The sequence below is a fragment of the Punica granatum genome, chromosome 8 (genome assembly GCF_007655135.1).
Source record: "Punica granatum isolate Tunisia-2019 chromosome 8, ASM765513v2, whole genome shotgun sequence".
NCBI lineage: Eukaryota > Viridiplantae > Streptophyta > Magnoliopsida > Myrtales > Lythraceae > Punica > Punica granatum.
Genome location: NC_045134.1, coordinates 19024848 through 19044710, shown reverse-complemented (window position 1 = coordinate 19044710; position 19863 = coordinate 19024848). Strand labels below are relative to the sequence as shown.

At 40.5% G+C, this 19863-nt stretch overlaps 2 protein-coding genes across 2 annotated transcripts; both read left to right on the top strand.

The window, feature by feature from the left end:
- Positions 1 to 1483: 1483 nt before the first annotated feature.
- LOC116188808 (glutamate receptor 2.7-like) lies at positions 1484 to 4177 on the top strand. The gene is made up of 4 exons (XM_031518280.1): positions 1484 to 1748; positions 2518 to 2837; positions 2940 to 3255; positions 3945 to 4177. The coding sequence occupies exons 1-4, from the start codon at positions 1484 to 1486 to the stop codon at positions 4175 to 4177; spliced, it is 1134 nt and encodes a 377-aa protein (XP_031374140.1).
- A 3896-nt stretch (positions 4178 to 8073) lies between these two features.
- Positions 8074 to 8576, top strand: LOC116188807 (uncharacterized mitochondrial protein AtMg00860-like). The gene is made up of 2 exons (XM_031518278.1): positions 8074 to 8093; positions 8213 to 8576. The coding sequence occupies exons 1-2, from the start codon at positions 8074 to 8076 to the stop codon at positions 8574 to 8576; spliced, it is 384 nt and encodes a 127-aa protein (XP_031374138.1).
- Positions 8577 to 19863: the final 11287 nt, after the last annotated feature.

Sequence of the window (19863 nt, the reverse complement as noted above, 5' to 3'; positions counted from 1 at the left end):
ATTCATTAAGACATGAGGTTCAGTATTCTGAACCCTTAGAGAAATCATAAGTGATTTATTGGTCTTTAATCGGAATAGTGGCGACTCCGGGGTTGGATCTATGTTGATAATAGTGGGGTCACTTGACCCCACTTAATTTTCAAATATATTAAGAGTGTCACCTATAGTTATATAAATTTTCTATCTTAGTCCTGTTGTTCTTGAAAAAATAAGAAACAAGTGGGGTGCTATATGTAAGGCAACCTCTCTTATATTCCTTCCTCCCTCACATATAAAGGAAAGCAAATCTTTTGGGTCAACTGATCGCCTTCTATGCCCGTACTTTTTGTCTTCTCCCCCAAGTCAAACTTTTTCCCCATTCTCACCCGTCTCTCCCTCTTTGTCACAAAAAAAAGTCAGTTTCTGTCTCTCTATACGTTTAAGAAACCCCTATTAATTATTTTGATGGTTTCGGTTATATTCTTATTTACTTTATTTTGGTGTTATTGTTAAATATAATATTATATATATTTTTTAATAAATCATAAGAGAGTCGTCGTCCGCACCCATTAAATTAAGGGTCTTGGATCCGCCCGTGGGCGACTCCCATCCTATTCGAGTCCTAAGGAACACGGACTAATACCCAAGTGAATATTCAACTATCAACAGACTGTAATATAGAATTTGAAGATTTACGGATATAAAAAGAGGAGATAATGGCTCATGAGCTCGTCCCTTGTATATAAATTTCGGTAATATTTGTATGCAGTGAAAGCTAAGATTATCCTATGTATAAGTACATTGCCTGACGGGACACGTAAACTTGGTCCATGATAGGTGACCTGGCTACTGGGTTCCAAGTTTCCATGGCCTTCTTGACTGAAAGTGCAATGGACTTTCACCCGAATAAAAAACCACTTGATAGAAAGACAAGAAAAAAAAACTTGAATATGGCGTTTATTCCCCTCAAATAAAATCTCTAATTCGACACTTATGAGCGCAAAATATCTATGCGGGAAGAGTTTTTTAGTGGACCAGCCTAACTTAATTTTGGATTAGTAAAACCCATTAAAATTTCACAGCTCCCCACAAAAACAAAAAAAGAAAAAAATTGGAAATGCCGGCCTTTCATAGAAATTCCACCGGTCCTTTGAACGTTAGAATGTCAAATGGTCTGCCGTAATTCTTAAGAAAATAATATTAGCAGTCTTTCTAACATGACAAAAAAGACTTTATGTCATGATAACACAAAGTGATATTAGAACGTAGAATTAGTACTCTCTACTGGGGACCGAATGCTGACGAGGAGTAAAGTGATGGTGAAGTCACTCAGCCTAGCAGCGATGTAATGGTCAGTCAAGCCATGGTTTAGTTGACCGAGTTACTTATGAAGCTAACTTCCTAGAAATTTCCGGGAAATTTCATGTCAAACCTTCTTGGAGCCGAAGGCCTACAAATAGATACATTTCGATAAAATATGGAATTACACACGCTTGATGGACCGATGGGGACAATAGGCAGTTGGAGCTATAAGTTTTTGGCAATTTGCTTCTACGTCCCGCTTTTTTGTAGTTCCAACGAACTTCATGTTGGTGCAGCGGAGAAAGAAATGGTAAAAGTGGGTGTCATTATAGACAACAACTCTATAGTGGGGAGGTATATTGACATGGCGCTGTCCGATTTTTATGCTGAGCATGCAAGCTACCGTACGAGGTTGTCTCTTTGCTCCATGGATTCCCAGAAAGATGTCGTTGCAGCCGCTTCCGCAGGTAAGTGTTGTATACTATCGTAATATGCTGTCCACAAATGGTTTTTTTTTCTTTAATCTCTCTAATCAATGACCCAAAGTAACTGTAAATTACTCTAATCTGAATTCTTTCTAATCCTAATAATCTCTATTTCCTGAGAAGTCACTAACATTATTGCCATAAGATATTCGTACATTTTTTTCAGATGAGATCACGATTTATCTTTAATTTATTAACTGATACTAAATCCTCACCGAAACCATTGAGTTGATTTGATCATAAACTGTTATCAATGAATTTTGAACTACATCTCGTGGTTAGATTTTTGTATATGTCTAATTCCTGAATCGTCCATAGATCCCATCTTATTCTTTTTTTTTTCGGTATGTACTTTAGTATTTGGGAAATCAATTTGGTCCCGACTAATCCAGTCGAGCCAGGTCGGCCACTAAGGGGTATAACTCTTATAACTTGGATTTTCTACATGTACAAGACTCGAACTCGAGATCTTATTTAAGGAGAAAAAGCGTCAAACCGCTTAAAACAATGGATTTATTCAAGTTTATTTTACTATATCAAATTGGACATTCAGATTCTGGACCATTATTGACCATTTTGAGTAGCGAGTTGGAAAACGAGGTCGCCATTGAACAAAACCTTTACTTCTTAATTCCCACGGTTTTAGAAAGAACCTTCTTAATAAATAAAAGCGAAATAAACTGTCATATTAGGGCAAACTTTTCAATATTTGACAAGTCGCTATCTCTCTTGCTACACGATATGTATGCAGCCTTAGATTTGATGGAAAATGAAGAAGTGTATGCCATAATTAGACCAGAATGGTCCTCGCAGGCCAAATTCGTCATTGATCTTGGAGCTAGAGCCCAGGTTCCCATAATATCATTCTCGGCCACGAGTCCTTCCCTCTCCCCGGCTCAGAACAACTACTTTGTTCGAACTACATATGATGATAGTGTCCAAGTGAAGGCAATCGCCGCAGTAGTTCAAACCTTTGGTTGGAAAGAGGTTGTTCCTGTCTACGAAGACACTGACTATGGCAACGGCCTGATTCCATACATCACTGATGCCTTTCAAGAAATAGACACCCGGGTAATTTGCAGATATCGGTTTCGCCAATGCAAAATTATGTTGCACCCTGATACATGTACGCATATTTATGATCGAGATGTTAATATATGTGGTTTGTCTCAGGTACCTTACAGAAGTGTGATCCATCCATCAGCCCATGACATTGATATACTAAATGAGCTTGTAAAGCTGATGACAATGCAGACGAGGGTTTTCCTGGTTCACATGACTGCTTCGCTTGGGTCTCGGCTATTCTTGCAGGCGAATAAGGCAGGGATGCTGAATGATGAGACTGTGTGGATTGTGACTGATGGGTTGACATCATTGCTCGACCCAGTCGGGTATGGAGCGAAAGAGTCCATGCAAGGTGTGATAGGGGTGAGGCCTCACCTCCCAATGTCGAAGCGACTGGAACGCTTCAAGAAGAAATACTTAATTGGTGAGATCATCCATCAGTACACTTTCTCTACAATGATATGTTCGAATTGATCTATTATAACAATTTGTCGAGAAGAGAGTCAAAGAGATATGTCCACGATGGACAAGGAGTAGAAAACAATTCGTTTTACAAGAGGGTTTGAGTTTGGTTTCATCTTTAACAGCTTGATGTTTTAGGTTGGAGGTGATTTTAATTCCGTATAAACCTATGAAAATTTAGGACGGCATCAGAGCGGATTAATTATGCTCCATGCGCACATGTACGCTCACACCACGTCAGGTAAGGGCGTGGAACTCACGGCCAATAAGTTTGTGTTTGGAAGTGGAAACCCGGTGCCTAAGTATGGAATAAGGAGCCCTGAACGTGGTTAGACTCGAATAGGGAAGAGAAAGAAAGAGGGTCTTGAGAGGTCAAAGAGAATGTCCCACGTCGAACAAGGATTAGAAAATAATTTGTTATGTATGAGGTTTGGGCTCCAGGCTCCAGTACCTAACAGTTCGAGCATTTAGATTGGAAATGAGTTTAACCCATATGAACACGTGGAAATTAAAGACACTTCCTCGTACATGTAGATGCTGATTTTCAACAGACTTAGTTGCCTAATTAACTCGTTTTATCAGGACTTTGACCATAACAAATATATAGCCATCTCCTGAATGACGCTGTTTGCCCCTGCAAATGATTTTCAGGGACTAGGAAGTTGAATCTCTTCGCCTTACGGGGGTATGATACCGTTTCCGCATTAGCCAATGCAGTTGAGATGGCGTGGTGGAATTCCTCCACGTCTCAAAACCGAAGGAGGATGAGGCCAAACACGAGAACCAGACTGAACCTTTCTGCCCTAGGAGTCTCAGAGATGGACCCAGAGATTCTCCGATGGATACGAAACTCCACAGTCAATGGACTTACGGGACAATTCTAGCTGGTGAACGGTCAGCTCCGTCCTTCTAAATTCGAAGTCTTCAATGTGGTTGGGCACAATGAACGGGTCATAGGGTATTGGACCCCCAAACACGGTCTCTGCACTAAGTAATACGACTCGGGGTCAAACCGACGAGCTTAGGTCGGAAGGACTTCGTGATGAGGATCGTGGGATTCGTGAAGAGGGAGCTGATGCACAAGATCTCGGAGGCTTACATGTTCCGAGTGGACCAATCACACGAGCAAAGGCAAGACAAATCCAGCAAGCTGTGGAGAGCTCATTTGAGGGTTTTTTGGGCCAAGAGGAGACTAATTCGAATTGGTTTCTAAAGGGCCTTACCCAATTAACTTGTCTTGAGATGGTCAATAGCTCATCTAAGAAGAGAGTAGACACATAAGGAAAGCCAAGAGATGCTGAATAAGGAATAAAAAGACTGCTAAATATTCTAGGGGGGCCTTTATGTAGTTTCCTCTATTAATTCCGGTTTTAGGAAACTAAAGATATTCCAGTTGCCAAGTTTATTAGTTTCCAGATTCTCCTAGGCTTAGATAAAGGAGGCTGAATAGCTGATTAGAGGCACTTTCAGACTACGCTGGTGAGAATTTTTCTCTAAGTTGTTCTTCGGCAACCTTCCTTGATTGTAAGCTTGGATGCTTGTAATTCTCGGCTATTTATAATATTGGTTCTTGGTTTTCTATAACCATCGGGTCAATATTCCATTCCTTTATAATATTGGTTCTTGATTTTCTATAACCATCGGGTCAGTATTCCATCCCTCTTAATCTCTATTGGCGATTCGGGTTCGATTTCCAGTCTTTGTTGTCGGGTCTTGCGGCAGGTCTCGTGGGGTTCGCATCATTTGGTATCAAAGCCTAAGTTCCAAATCGAGGTTTCATCTATCCTTGTTCTTTTCTTTTTCTTCATTGTAGAATCTTTAGATATAGCTTTCATTTCTATCATTTCCATTAATCTTGTCTGATCTGATCTTAGCTATCTAAATCGTCAAAAAAAAAGAAGAAAGAAAAAGTGCAAAAAAAAAGAAAAAAAAGAAAGAAAAAGTGAAAAAAAAGGCGATATCATTGGGTGTTGTTCGTAGCACCATTTGCTGTCTTCATGGGCGAAGAATTTATTGCACAATTTGTTGTCTTTGTGTTCTAATCGTCTTGGCATTAAGTTGACCTGTCATAGTAGCTCTTCCGTACTCAGTGTCTTCTATCAATCCATAAACTACGTCATTGGGTCAGATTGTGTCATATAATTTTCTTTGGATCTAATATTATAAGTTGTTCGGGTTGAACTCGTTTTCCGCCTTGCGATCGGATTGATTAGTTGCCCTAGAACTTTGAAGAGGAAATTAAGAGAAGAAAAAGGCAAGAGTGTGTGAGAACATCAAAGGATAAAAGCCTATTTTGAGTGAAAACACGAGTGTTTTGAGTGGCATCTTACTGAGTGTAAAACGCGAGGGAGCACGTGAGAATCCTATAATTGCATATTTTATCATGTCACAGGAAAATAGTGGAGACGACAGAGGACTTGATCTGAACATGACGTTACGAGCCATGCAACAACAGTTTGAGCGCATGAACATGGTTTTCGGTGAATTCCGAGAAAGGTTGGATAGGCAAGACGAACGGTTGGAACGGCTTTAACCTGCGCCCGTGCCACGGATTAGGAGACCCCACCGACAACCATCCGTTGATATTTTTGATGAACAAGCATATGATGAAGAAGAGGAATTGGCCTCCGATGCCACTTGGGGGAGAGGTAGAGGAAGAGGAGGCAGACCAAGGCATTTCGTTCGTAGGGAGCACTGGAGAAGAGACGCCGTGGACCATAACACAGGTTTGATTAAGCTGATCATACCTCCATTCCAAGGTGAAAACGACCCCGATGTTTACATTGAATGGGAGAGGAAGGTTGAGCTTGTGTTTGATTGTCATAATTATTCAGAGGAGAAGAAAGTCAAATTGGCTGCAGTTGCTTTCACCAATTATGCCATTGTTTGGTGGGACCAATTAACTGTGAGTAGACGCAGGAATCGTGAGCCTCGTATTGATACTTGGGAGGAAATGAAAGCAGTAATGAGAAGAAGGTTTGTTCCTGCCCATTATTATCGGGACTTGCACTTGAAGTTACAAAGTCTGAAGCAAGGTTCCAAGTCGGTGGAGGATTATTACAAGGAGATAGAAATACCCATGATACGTGGTAATGTTGAGGAGGACCGAGAAGCAACCATGGCTCGATTCATTTGTGGTCTTAATCGGGAGATTGCCAATGTAGTTGAGCTGCAACATTACGTGGAGATTGATGACGTGGTACACATGGCCATGAAGGTTGAGAGGCAGCTCAAGAGAGGGGGTTGAACATCTTCAAAGGTAGAAGCTTCTGGTTTAGTGTCTTGGAGATCGAAGTGGGGTTCTTCTACGAAACCGGACGAGAAGACTGATTATAAGCCAAAGGGAGACACCTACAAGACCCAAGCCAACAACAAGGATAAGGGTAAAACTTTTTCTGAACCTCAAAGAAATCGAGATATCAAATGTTTTCGTTGTTTGAGCTCGGGTCACATTGCTTCCCAATGTCCAAACAAGCGGACCATGATTATGATGGAGAGTGGGGATATCGAGACTGAAGAAGAAGAAGATAGTGATTCCATGCATCCACTCGAAGATGCTAGTGACGTCGAGCATGCGGTTGAAGGTCAAGCCTTAGTTATCATGCGAGCCCTACATGTTCAAGTTAGAGAGGATGGTGATGAGGTGCAAAGGGAGATATCTTCTACACTCGTTGCCATGTGAAGGATCGTGTGTGTGGGTTGATTATTGACGGAGGAAGTTGCGTGAATGTGGCCAGCAAGTTGATGGTAGACAAGCTCGGTTTGCATACCCAAAAACATCCCAAGCCGTACAAACTCCAGTGGCTGAATGAATGCGGTGAAGTGAAGGTAAATAAACAGGTTCTTGTGTCCTTCTGTATTGGAAAGTACCGGGATGAGGGTCTTTGTGATGTTGTACCAATGAGTGCTAGCCATATGTTGCTCGGGAGACCATGGCAGTTCGACATGAGAGTGATACATGATGGGTATAGGAACCGATATTCATTTGTAAAGGACGGGAAGAAAGTAACACTTGCACCCTTGACACCGACTCAAGTGTTTGAGGATCATATTCGAATTAAAAGGTCTCTTAGTGAGAAGAGTGAAAAAGTGGCTGAAAAAACAAAAGGAGAAAGAGAGTGATCTTGAGAGAAAAGAAAGTGGAGAGAATATGAAAAACAAGAGTGAAAAGATGGAGAGTTCAGAAAAAAAAGGAGAGGAAATTGAGTTTTTATGCAAAAGAAAGAGAGCTTAAGGGTGCTTATAAGGCTAACACCGATGATCTTGTTCTTGTACAAGGAGGTCTATCTTTCTATTTCTGACCTTGACTCTACTTTGCCTAGTGTTGCTATTTCTCTCTTGCAGGAATTCGAAGATGTCTTTCCTGAAGAAATGCCGCAGGGACTACCACCAATAAGAGGGATTGAGCATCAGATTGATCTTATTCCAAGAGCTCCTATTCCAAACCAACCGGCCTATCGAAGTAGTCCGGAAGAGGCTAAAGAACTTCATAGGCAAGTTAAGGAGCTATTGGCCAAAGGACATGTTCGAGAAAGTATGAGCCCATGCGCTGTCCCTGTTCTGCTCGTTCCAAAGAAAGACGGGACTTGGAGAATGTCTGTCGATTGTAGAGCTGTGAACAAAATCACGGTAAAATATCGACATCCCATTCCTCGATTAGATGACATGTTGGATGAATTGCACGGTTCCGTTATATTTTCTAAGATTGATTTGAAGAGTGGGTACCACCAGATTCGAATGAAAGAAGGTGATGAATGGAAAACAGCTTTTAAAACCAAGCATGGATTGTATGAGTGGACGGTAATGCCATTTGGTTTAACTAATGCACCCAGCACTTTTATGCGTCTTATGAATCATGTTTTGCGTGCTTACATTGGGAAATTTGTGGTTGTCTATTTTGATGACATTCTGATATATAGAAGGAGTTTGGATGACCATGTTGAACATTTGAGAAGTGTCCTTGAGTCATTAAGACGTGAGAAGCTGTATGCTAATCTCAAGAAGTGTAGCTTTTGCTTGGATAGAGTTGTTTTTCTTGGTTTCATTGTTAGTTCCAAGGGTGTGGAGGTCGATGAAGAGAAGGTAAGGGCAATCAAGGATTGGCCTACACCTACCACTATCGTTGAAGTGAGGAGTTACCACGGCCTAGCGGGATTCTATCGAAGGTTCGTGCCGAACTTCAGTACCATTGCTGCTTTTTTGACAGAAATCATCAAGAAGGATGTTGGGTTCAAGTGGGGAGAAGAGCAAGAGAAGGCTTTCAATACATTAAAAGAAAGCTAAGTTCAGCTCCATTGCTACTTTTACCAGATTTCTCTAAACCTTTTGAAATTGAATGTGATGCTTCTGGAATTGGTGTAGGTGCTGTACTTATGCAAGACCGGAGGCCCATTGTCTATTTCAGTGAGAAGCTTAAAGGGGCCGCTTTGAACTACTCTACCTACGACAAGGAGTTATATGCGTTGGTGAGAGCACTGGAAACGTGGCAACACTACTTGTGGTCTAAGGAGTTCATCATTCACACAGACCATGAATCACTGAAGCACTTGAAAGGCCAAGGTAAGTTGAATCGCAGACATGCACGTTGGATTGAGTTCATTGAGATGTTCCCATATGTGATCCAATACAAGCAAGGTAAGGAGAATGTGGTAGACGATGCCTTATCTCGCAGGTATGCCCTTGTTTCAACTCTGTGAGCTAAGTTTCTTGGGTTCGAGCATTTTAAGGAGTTGTATGAGCATGATCCTGATTTTGCTGCTATGTTTGCTGCCTGTGAAAAGGGAGTGTTTGATAAGTTTCATAGGCATGAGGGGTATTTATTTTGTGAAAATAAACTATGTATTCCAAAGAGTTCCATGCGTGAATTACTTGTTAGGGAGTCTCATGGGGGAGGGTTGATGGGGCACTTTGGAGTTGCTAAGACCTTGGACATTCTGAAGGAGCACTTCATTTGGCCTCATATGAAAAGAGATGTCGAGAGAATTTGCTCTAGGTGCATCACATGTAAGAAGGCTGAATCGAAAATTCATCAACATGGACTTTATCTGCCATTACCTGTTCCGAGTCACCCTTGGATTGATGTCTCCATGGATTTTGTTTTGGGTCTGCCTAGATCTAGGAATGGTCGAGATTCTATTTTTGTGGTTGTTGACAGATTTTCAAAAATGGTACACTTTATCCCTTGTCATAAAACTGATGATGCTACTCATGTGGCAAATCTTTTCTTTAGGGAAGTAGTGCGTTTACATGGAGTCCCTAAGACGATTGTGAGTGATAGGGATGCGAAATTTCTGAGTCATTTTTGGAGAGTTCTGTGGGCTAAGTTGGGAACAACTTTGTTGTTTTCTACTACCAGTCACCCACAAACAGATGAACAAACCGAGGTTGTCAATCGAACCTTGGGCACTTTGTTGCGCGCTGTGATTGGAAAGAATTTGAAAACTTAGGAAGATTGCATTCCATTCGTTGAATTTGCATATAATAGGACTGTGCATTCTTCTACAAAGTTTTCACCATTTGAGGTTGTTTATGGTTTTAATCCACTAACTCCATTGGACTTGATTCCTTTACCTGTAAATGAGCTTTCTAATCTTGATGGAAAGAAAAAGGTAGAGTTGGTGAAGCAGATTCATGAAGAGGCTCGGCAAAACATTTTGAAGAAGAATGAACAAGCAGCAACCCGAGCCAACAAAGGAAGGAAGCGGGTCACTTTTCAACCTGGAGATTGGGTTTGGGTTCATTTAAGGAAGGAGAGATTTCCGAGTCTGAGGAATTCCAAGTTGAATCCACGTGGAGATGGACCATTTCAAGTTCAAATTCGAGGACTAATCCTTTTGAAGAGAGGGGGAATGATACGACTCGGGGTCAAACCGACGAGCTTAGGTCGGAAGGACTTCGTGATGAGGATCGTGGGATTCGTGAAGAGGGAGCTGATGCACAAGATCTCGGAGGCTTACATGTTCCGAGTGGACCAATCACACGAGCAAAGGTAAGACAAATCCAGCAAGCTGTGGAGAGCTCATTTGCGAGTTTTTTGGGCCAAGAGGAGACTAATTCGAATTGGTCTCTAAAGGGCCTTACCCAATTAACTTGTCTTGAGATGGTCAATAGCCCATCTAAGATGAGAGTAGACGCATAAGGAAAGCCAAGAGATGCTGAATAAGGAATAAAAAGACTGCCAAATATTCTAGGGGGGGCCTTTATGTAGTTTCCTCTATTAATTCCGGTTTTAGGAAACTAAAGATATTTCAGTTGCCAAGTTTATTAGTTTCCAGATTCTCCTAGTCTTACATAAAGGAGGCTGAATAGCTGATTAGAGGCACTTTCAGACTATGCTGGTGAGAATTTTCCTCTAAGTTGTTCTTCGGCAACCTTCCTTGATTGTAAGCTTGGATGCTTGTAATTCTCGGCTATTTATAATATTGGTTCTTGGTTTTCTATAACCATCGGATCAATATTCCATTCCTTTATAATATTGGTTCTTAGTTTTCTATAACCATCGGGTCAGTATTCCATCCCTCTTAATCTCTATTGGCGATTCGGGTTCGATTTCCAGTCTTTGTTGTCGAGTCTTGCGGCAGGTCTCGTGGGGTTCGCATCACTAAGGTATCTTCTTTTAGGTTCTTTTTACTTTTTCCTCCGGTGATCATCTTTATTGTTGGTCTTACAGTCGTGACTTTCCCCAATTCTGAAATCACCATTTCTTTGCACCCAAAAAGAAACATTTCAAAATTTTCCCCTCTTTCTCATTATTAATGTGTTGGTGTTACAAGCAATGGCCATTTCTTGTGTCTCTTTAATTCCTATTCTCCTGTAGCACTGGAACCCCGACATGTGATCCCACATGGACGCAAGAAATCTGGCACGTATGTTATTATAAATTTCTAGGTGGACTTATTTGGATTTGGGCCTATTTTTTGACACCCAATGCTGATTGATAATAATCAAGTCCAAAATCTTATTTCAAGGTCGAAAGAGAAAGCTATTGCACTTAACTCCAATTATAAGTTGCCTTCATATTTCTATCTCTTCCCTGTTTTATTTAATAAAAACGAAATCAAACTTACTCCTCGGTAACCTGTAAGAAAAATTGAAATATGTTATATGTAACCAAACAGGTCCTAATTCATATTACAATCCATGTTTATTACATTACAGCGAACCAAGTCTAACGTAAGTAACTTCACCAAAAAAGAAAATGGGTGTCAAACTTCCAAGGATAACCTGATGCCACCCACATGGCCCGGGGGAACGAGACAGTAGCCCAGGGGTTGGGTGATTCCCACAATGACAGGGAAGAAGATGAAGATCGGGGTCCCAATCACCCATGGGTTCAGTGAGTTCTTCAAGATTGTTTGGGACCCACGAACCGATGTTCCAACCTATTCTGGGTTCTCTTATGATGTGTTTCTTGAGGTGTTGAAAGAATTGCCCTTTGCTCTTCCATACGAGTTCAAGCCGTTCATGAATGCGAGGCGCCAGAGTGCTGGATCTTATGATGATTTGCTCTACCAGATCACACTGGGAGTATGAATATGTATACTATCCGGGGCCCTAATTTATCAATCTCATGGTTGTTGCTTTTGTTAATAATTTAATTTATGATGATTATTGTTGAAGTACTATTATTTGCAGGTAGTTGATGCAGTGGTAGCAGATATGAACATCACTGCAAACCGGTCCAACTATGTAGACTTTGCTTTGCCCTACTCAGAAGCACGCGTGTCAATGTTGGTGGCAATGAAAGATGACGAGCGAAGGAACATGTGGATCTTCCTAAAGCCGCTCAAGTGGAACCTTTGGTTAACGACTGGCCTGGCTTTCATGTTCACGGGCTTCGTAGTGGGGGTCCTCAAGCGCCAGAAGAACGAGGACTTCAATGGGTCCCCGAGTGAACAATTCAGCCTCAGTGTCTGGTTTTCCTTCTCCACGCTCATTTTTGACCACCGTGGGTGTTTCTCTCTAATTTCTACCTCTAATCACTTACATATCTGCTAGAACTTTCGCACGTAGAACTTACGCTCATTTTTGCCTACCATAGTTGATAGAATATCTGATAGTATATATTCATCCAAAAAACAAAAATTCACCCAAAAGAAAAAAAAAGAAAAAAGAAAATCTCATAGTAAGTAATAGACTTTCCATCATAGAAGAATTTGCCATCTGAGTAGGGCCACATATATTACTCTTTTTCGGTTATAAGGAAGACCCAATACCATGGCTAGTAGAAGAATGGGAAAAGCAAAATAAAGTGGCATTGTAAATCTGAATAGTGAAGATCGAGCCCGATACCTCTTGGTTTCATATTGTTGATTTCCCCATGCAATAATCAATCCCGCTTCTTCATATTTATGCCTTAAATATCACAGAACATGATTGAAAAATAAATTATTATCAATTAACAGGGGAGAGGATAATGAGTAATTGTCACGACCCGAAATTTCGATAGAACTTTTCCTAAATTTCATCGAATCCATTATCACATAAAAATTTACTTCTCATAAATTTCCAAAGTATATAACAAATCCATCAACTCTAATAGGTTTATACACTTTTCCGGAGATTTCTTTTTCGCTCTCACATCAGTGATATAATTAAACAAAATCCTCAAGTCGTAACATTCTAAAATCTATTCTATACAAAAAGGATATCTATCAAATAACTAAGGTTCCTACCTAGTCCTCCAAGCTGATCCCCGATATCAAAAAGTGGGTCCTCCGCGCAATCGGAAGCTTATCTGGAAAAATATGTGCAGGGTGTGAGCTGCATCTCAGTGAGCACTAAATTCCAAAGCAAAATGAATAATATTAAGTGATAACTATATTTTAGACAACCAAATATTCATATAGATAGTAGTAGATAACCAAGTCTATCAATTAATTCAACACACGACATATTAGACAATACGTACCACTGATTACTAAGTTCATTCATCAACAATCAATTGCCCTTATAACCATATAAAACTATTATTAGAATTAACATTTAACCCAACCTCATCTTGCACTCATAGCCTAACTAAATCAAATTAGCAACAACACGGCTTTCACATAATAATTCAGATAACCATAACAATCATCACATTTACAGCAATCCAACCAAACAAATAACATACTACACAACCAAATCAATATAGCCATAGGGTTGCAATTCCTCGTAACAGAGTTATGACAGTACCGTAACCCCGCACATCTCGCTCATACTATTCTCAACTTCCAAAATCCACATCTCATAAGCGGGGGCCGCCTATTAACCTCTGGCGGTAAGAGTTGACCTCAATTTGTATTCCGCCGGATCTTAGCGGCCGATCAGGCCCCTTTTTCTATTCCGCCGGGTCCAGCGGCCGATCAGGCCCCTGTTTATATTCCGTCGGGTCCAACGGCCGATCATGCCTCTGTTTATATTCCGCCGGGTCCAGCGGCCGATCAGGCCCTATTTGTATTCTGCTGGGTCCAGCGGCCGATCTGGCCCATTTTGTAATCCGCCGGGTCCAGCGGTCCCATGGCTATAGTCAAACAACAATCACAAACACAATCAACTGTAACTGGGCCATCACACATCATAAACCCACATCAAATTCTTATTCTCAAATTATCACAACCTCCGTATACACAAATACAATTCCATCATATTCCCAATTGAATCACATTATCATCATATATTTCTTACACGATCCACATACTCAATCACACTGTATATCCCAAATCAAGGTGAGACATAAGAGGCCATATTTCTCATATCCTTTCCCACAACATTGCAAAATCGATTCCCTAATCTAACTACCCCTATATTCGTCTTAAATAATTTATATAATTACAACACAATAGAGTATTCATATAATATACATATAATTATATATATCATTTCACAATGGAATGAAGTACTCACCTAGCATCACCAAGTTCAAGTCTTCGAGATACGTGGTGTTAGTATCCCTGACATGTATTAAGTTTAGCAAGAAACCAATTTATAAGCATATATCACACCTCCATGTAACAAATCATGCTCTTTAACAGTATGTTTATTCCCCTAAAAATTATAGATTGTATTTCAAACTAGTTCTCCATTTTAATATGACTTAGAGAAATTTCCATGAAAAGCCATCCAATACTAGTCTCTAGTATGCTTATCTAGCACTAAAAATAATGAGAGTAGCACCTCATCCCGCGGTGATCCCTTTATAATATTATCATAGTTAAAGCTATAGAATAATGCTTCATGGAATGATGCAAGATAACCTAAAGGACACATAGAAAGAGGATAAACAGATGCAACCATTTCCGAACAGAACTTGAATCTCAATTATAGAGCCTTTACCCAAACAAACACATTTGTAGAAATTATCGAGCTTAAACTAGTATATAAGCTCAATCAATTTAAATTCCACGTCTCACACTCAAGCATATCACTGATTATAAACTTAATCTCTTCACTTATTGTCTTCTCAATCTTTTATCCATTCCCTTCTTTCCATGCTCTGTTCTATTTTAAGTAATTCCACTAACCTAAAATATTTCAATTCTCAAATAGAGTACTATTAACAAGAGAGATGGGAGAAGTAACCCTCAGCTTATATTAGTCATTTAACTGCCCCTAACTTGTAAATCTAACAATCCACTTAATCATGATTATAACTCATCAAATGAAATACACATATGAGCAAGAGAAGAATCTTACAGTACAAAACTCATGAAATCAATCTCATTTAATCTAATTACTTCAACTCCAGATAATTAAACAAAGCTAAATCCATAGATATTTCCATCTTTTATCTAACCAATTAAATCAATTGGAATCATCATACATAAAATGAGAACATGAATTCAATCTTGCATTTTTTCCCCTAATATTGATCAAAATCATCCGAATTTCATAGAATCAATTCGTAGAAATGCCAATTCAACTCAGCCACCACACGTCCAATTTACAGCCACACAACCACATAATCTCAACATATAATTCAATTCTCTGTTAATCCCTATAAAACTCAAACAATCACATCCAATCAGCCCCCATCACTATCGAATTAATCGAACCCTAGCTGAGCTAAGATGAAAGAAGAATAACTTAATCAGCACCTAATCATAATGACTAAGAATGTCTAAGGTGAGAAGAATCAACTTACTTCAAGTACCCGAGCCTATCCTTCCTCTCCTCTTCTCCCGGAATTTCTCAACTCAACTCACTTATCTCCTTCCCTCTCTCTCTCTCTCTCTCTCTCTCTCTCTCTTCTGGTTCATTTCTTTTTCTCTCAGCGAGGGATAGAGCAAGGGAGGGTATGGCTTAAATAAGGAAGAAAAGGAGAAAAAAAAAAGTGGTCAAAGATGGTCAAAGTCGGTGGCAAGGAAAAAGGCTTGCTGAAGATGAGGCCACTTGGCCCATTCTACACTTATCTCTCTCAGCTTTTCACTTTTTCGTTTTTGTTTTTTTTGTCTTTTTTTTGTGTGTTTTGTTTTTTGTTTTTTTTTTCATATAGGTAAAGATCCAGCCACCACATGTAATATGCATTTAATATAAAAGTACTTTAGCCACAACTATAACATGTAATGTGAATTTATGTTACGTAACCATGCTTGTGCATATGTATATGTATATGTGCATATATGCATGTTTGGTAAACACTAGCCTCACATATATATATATATATATATATATATATATGAAAGCATACGTATGTATAAACATATGTAAGCATATATGGAAAAATAAATACCAGGTCTCACAGAGTAACTTGACAAGACCGGTGCTGGTGATATAGGTGTTTGTCGTGCTGATCATAACACAGAGTTACACAGCAAGCTTGGCCTCATTCTTGACCGTACAGCGGCTACAACCTAAGTTCGTTGACGTGCATGACCTTGTGAGGAACCGGCACTATGTTGGATACCAGAAGAACTCGTTTGTGAAGGAGCTTCTAATACGAGAGATGAACTTTGACGAGTCAAGGCTGCTTCCTTACAGCTTCGCGGAGCAGTACCACGAAGCACTGATGAAAGGAAGTGGCAACGGTGGGGTTGATGCAATCTTCGATGAGACTCCCTTCCTCAAATTTTTCCTTGCCAAGTACTGCGACAAGTACACCATAGTTGGACCGACCTACAAGACGGATGGGTTTGCCTTCGTGAGTTCTATTTCTCTATCTCTATGCGGTATGCACTATTTACGTCTAAGTCCAATAAAACCAACATATAATTTACTGAGTCCCACGATATATATATATATATATATATATATATATAGCATGGAAACACGTTTTTCTTTCTTACATTTCCATGAAATTAACCCACTACACTTCCTGCAAACAAGAAATAATCCGATCCTAGGCACCAAAATCATCCTTTACGTGCCATTTTACATGCCTTTTTCTTAATTTAGGCCTTCCCTATGAGGTCTCCGCTGGTTTCCTATGTCTCAAGGGCAGTGTTGAAGGTCACCCAAGACAAAGCTAAGATGGACGCCATCGAAAGGAAGAACTTTCTTAGCCTGTGGACTTCATCGTGCCAAGACATGATGATGGACCAAGATGCAAGAATCTCCACGGACCTTAGCCTCAGCGTGTACAGCTTCGGTGGCCTGTTCATAATCACTGGGTTTGCTTCACTGTTTGCACTAGTGGCGGAGCTTCTGATCTCGAACAGGCATCATTTTTCTTCTTCGGCTTACCTGGCCTTATTCATTCTTCACTGGGGACTTCAGAGAGGAATACATCGAGGGTAGTTGCATGGACCAGTTCCTGAACAAGTGGTGATATGCTGGTAGTTCATCAGCTCTCAAACGTTCCATATTATTGTATGTAATGGAGCTCCCCTTCCAAAGACGAGAAGCTTCACAATGTGAACATGAAGTTGATGACATGGGACGAGAGGCCTTGGCATTTGCTTGATGAATCCTATGATAAGTCTCTTGCACGCATCAATTTAGAGAGTTTAACCTTCCTCCGGTATTTCCGGAGCTTGAGAGTTCTAACACGAGTCATTTCGTGAGAGAATCCAAGCATATATGTTGATTGACAATCTTTCCTGTACAAGAGCCAAACAATTTGTACTTGAATATCCTCTGAAGAACCTTCAACATTCAGGATTTTAACATCACCATTGAGAATGGTGTGGTGATGTCAATGCCATCAGAATGAAACCAACATTCACTGGTTAATTGTTGGATAAATTTTTAAATAAAATGGGCCTAATTCGGACTTGAGCCAATATGCAATTCAAAATCTTAAGTCAATGGGTTACTGGGCTTTTGTCTTTTAAAAATTTTTCCCATATTTTCCTTTCAACCGGTGTGGGACATTTTGTCCTCTCACACTCCCCAATTTTTTCTCCAACATCCCTCCCTCACGTGGTATCGTGTCGTCTTACATGAGACACGTGACCTTAATAAATTGATGGGACCACACGACTTAATCACACCCGCCCTCACTTTGATGTCCCGATATCAGACACAACGGGTGCCTGCTCGAGGCGCACGTTACGCTTTCATTCGAGCCTATGGGTCACACGGACCCGCGCATACATGCGCGTTATGCACACCTCACGGCACGAAGCCGCCCTAAAAACCCAGGATTATAACCATGGGCTCTAATACCAGTTGGATAAATTTTTAAATAAAATGGGTCTAATTCGGACTCGAGCTCATATGCAACCTAAAAGCTTAAGCCAATGGGTTACTGGGCCTTTGTCTTTTATAAACTTTTCCCATATTTTCCTTTCAACCGGTGTGGGACATTTTGTCCTCTCACACTCCCCAATTTTTTCTCCAACATTAATCATGTCTATGCACGACTTACAGCTTCCACTGAACAAGTCCTGATCCTAATTTCTCGCTTCTTCATAATTAACAAATCTATGGAGCTCCCATTGTTAATAAGAAACAGACTAATCACTGATATATTAACACAAAAGTAATCTGTTTGGGGACTAATAAGGATCCCCAAAAGGCAGAAATATAAGGGCTGCGATCACCCAAATACACGACCTTGGCTAGAGGTGAGGCTCGCTCGAATGCCAAGAAGTGTGTCTCCAGCTGGGGGCCTCCACTGTCACCTTCAGCTCTAATTTCTATCCTCTGCAGCATATGGGATTGCAAAAGTAGGAACTTGATGAAACCCATCTCTAACATAGTGCCCTCGGTCCCAGTAAATGATGCAAACTTCAGCTGTGACAGTGAACACGGTGAACGGTTAAATTCCCAGAAGTTGCTCGCTGTATCCCCGGTTTCTAGTCCCCCAACTTGAGCCTACACAGAGTTCATAAAGTAAACTCCAGGTCATATGATGTGTGAAAAGAGTGGTAGCAACAGAACATATTTATCAAGAACAGTATCATAAATTCTCGAGGCATATAGACTTGAGGAAAATTGCACTTCCTCGAGATTTGGGAACCGTGTCATGAGGTAGAGAGCAGTTGAAATCTCCTCAACACTGCCAAAGTCTATTTCTACATTGAGGTTTTGTAGTCGTAGATTGGGCAATATCTCAAGTGCCTTACAAGCAGACCAACACCAGGAACAAAACAAAAGGAAACGTCAATTATGAAGCAAACAACATTAGCTAAATTTCTGCTTACAATTCATTAACTTTAAACCTTGAAAGATAAGGAATCCATCGAAGGACCTTCTGAATAGGTGAAAAACAGTGGTGAGAGACCCTGACTGAACTTTCATATTGGGCCCGCGTGAAAGGAAGAAGCTGATGACTCGTCATCAAAAGAAGAAGGCGTGCAGTCATCATCGAATACGAGCTCGGGAAGTGTGGTCCACTAGTACCTCCACCTGCTGAACAAGAGACTGGTTCTCACAGCCTCGCTGATCGATAAGCGCGATAGAATCTGTTCTACCATGTGCCCCGGCAATTGGCGTAGTCTGTTTGATTCTTCCTCCACCTGAGAGGTCATCCTGGCCCCCTTTTCCACCTTTGATCATAACGAAATATTCGGTAGCAGTTCAGACTTGAACCTGCAGAGGAAAAGGATAAGTAAACGGCAGAGACTATTATCAACCACAATAAATCCGAATCTCCTGCCACAAATGCTACTGTTGCAATCAATGTCAGACTCAAAGAAGGTTCTATAGAAACCTAAAGAGGATGTCTGTTCTGCAGAGCTAGCGTACATCAACCCCGTGAGATTAGATGTTCTTCTCTGTGATATTCTTGCATCAGACTGGCCTATGAGAGTGATCAGCCCGGAGAAAAATCAAGAAAACCCTTGCTCACTGCTGCTCAAACGGCATTGTTGATCCAACTCCAATTCTTATCTATCCTCTCATTTCCAAAGGAAACCGCGGCCGCAAAGCTAAACTCTAAGATCCCCCAACTTCTTGCCCTGCCCCCATTAATTTTCTCTCGTGTTTTTCAGAGGATGCTACCATACACTAACGTTTCTTGACGCGCAAATTCAACTCAAAATGACCGCAGGGGACCATACACTCATAGATTCAACTCTAAATGATTGATAATAATGAGGACTGCGGATGCAGGTCCATTGTAACACATGAGGCCATGTGTCTCTCATTTTTATTTTTCATTTCTATCCTTTTCTTTTGTCATTTCTAATATTTTTCCACAAACTTT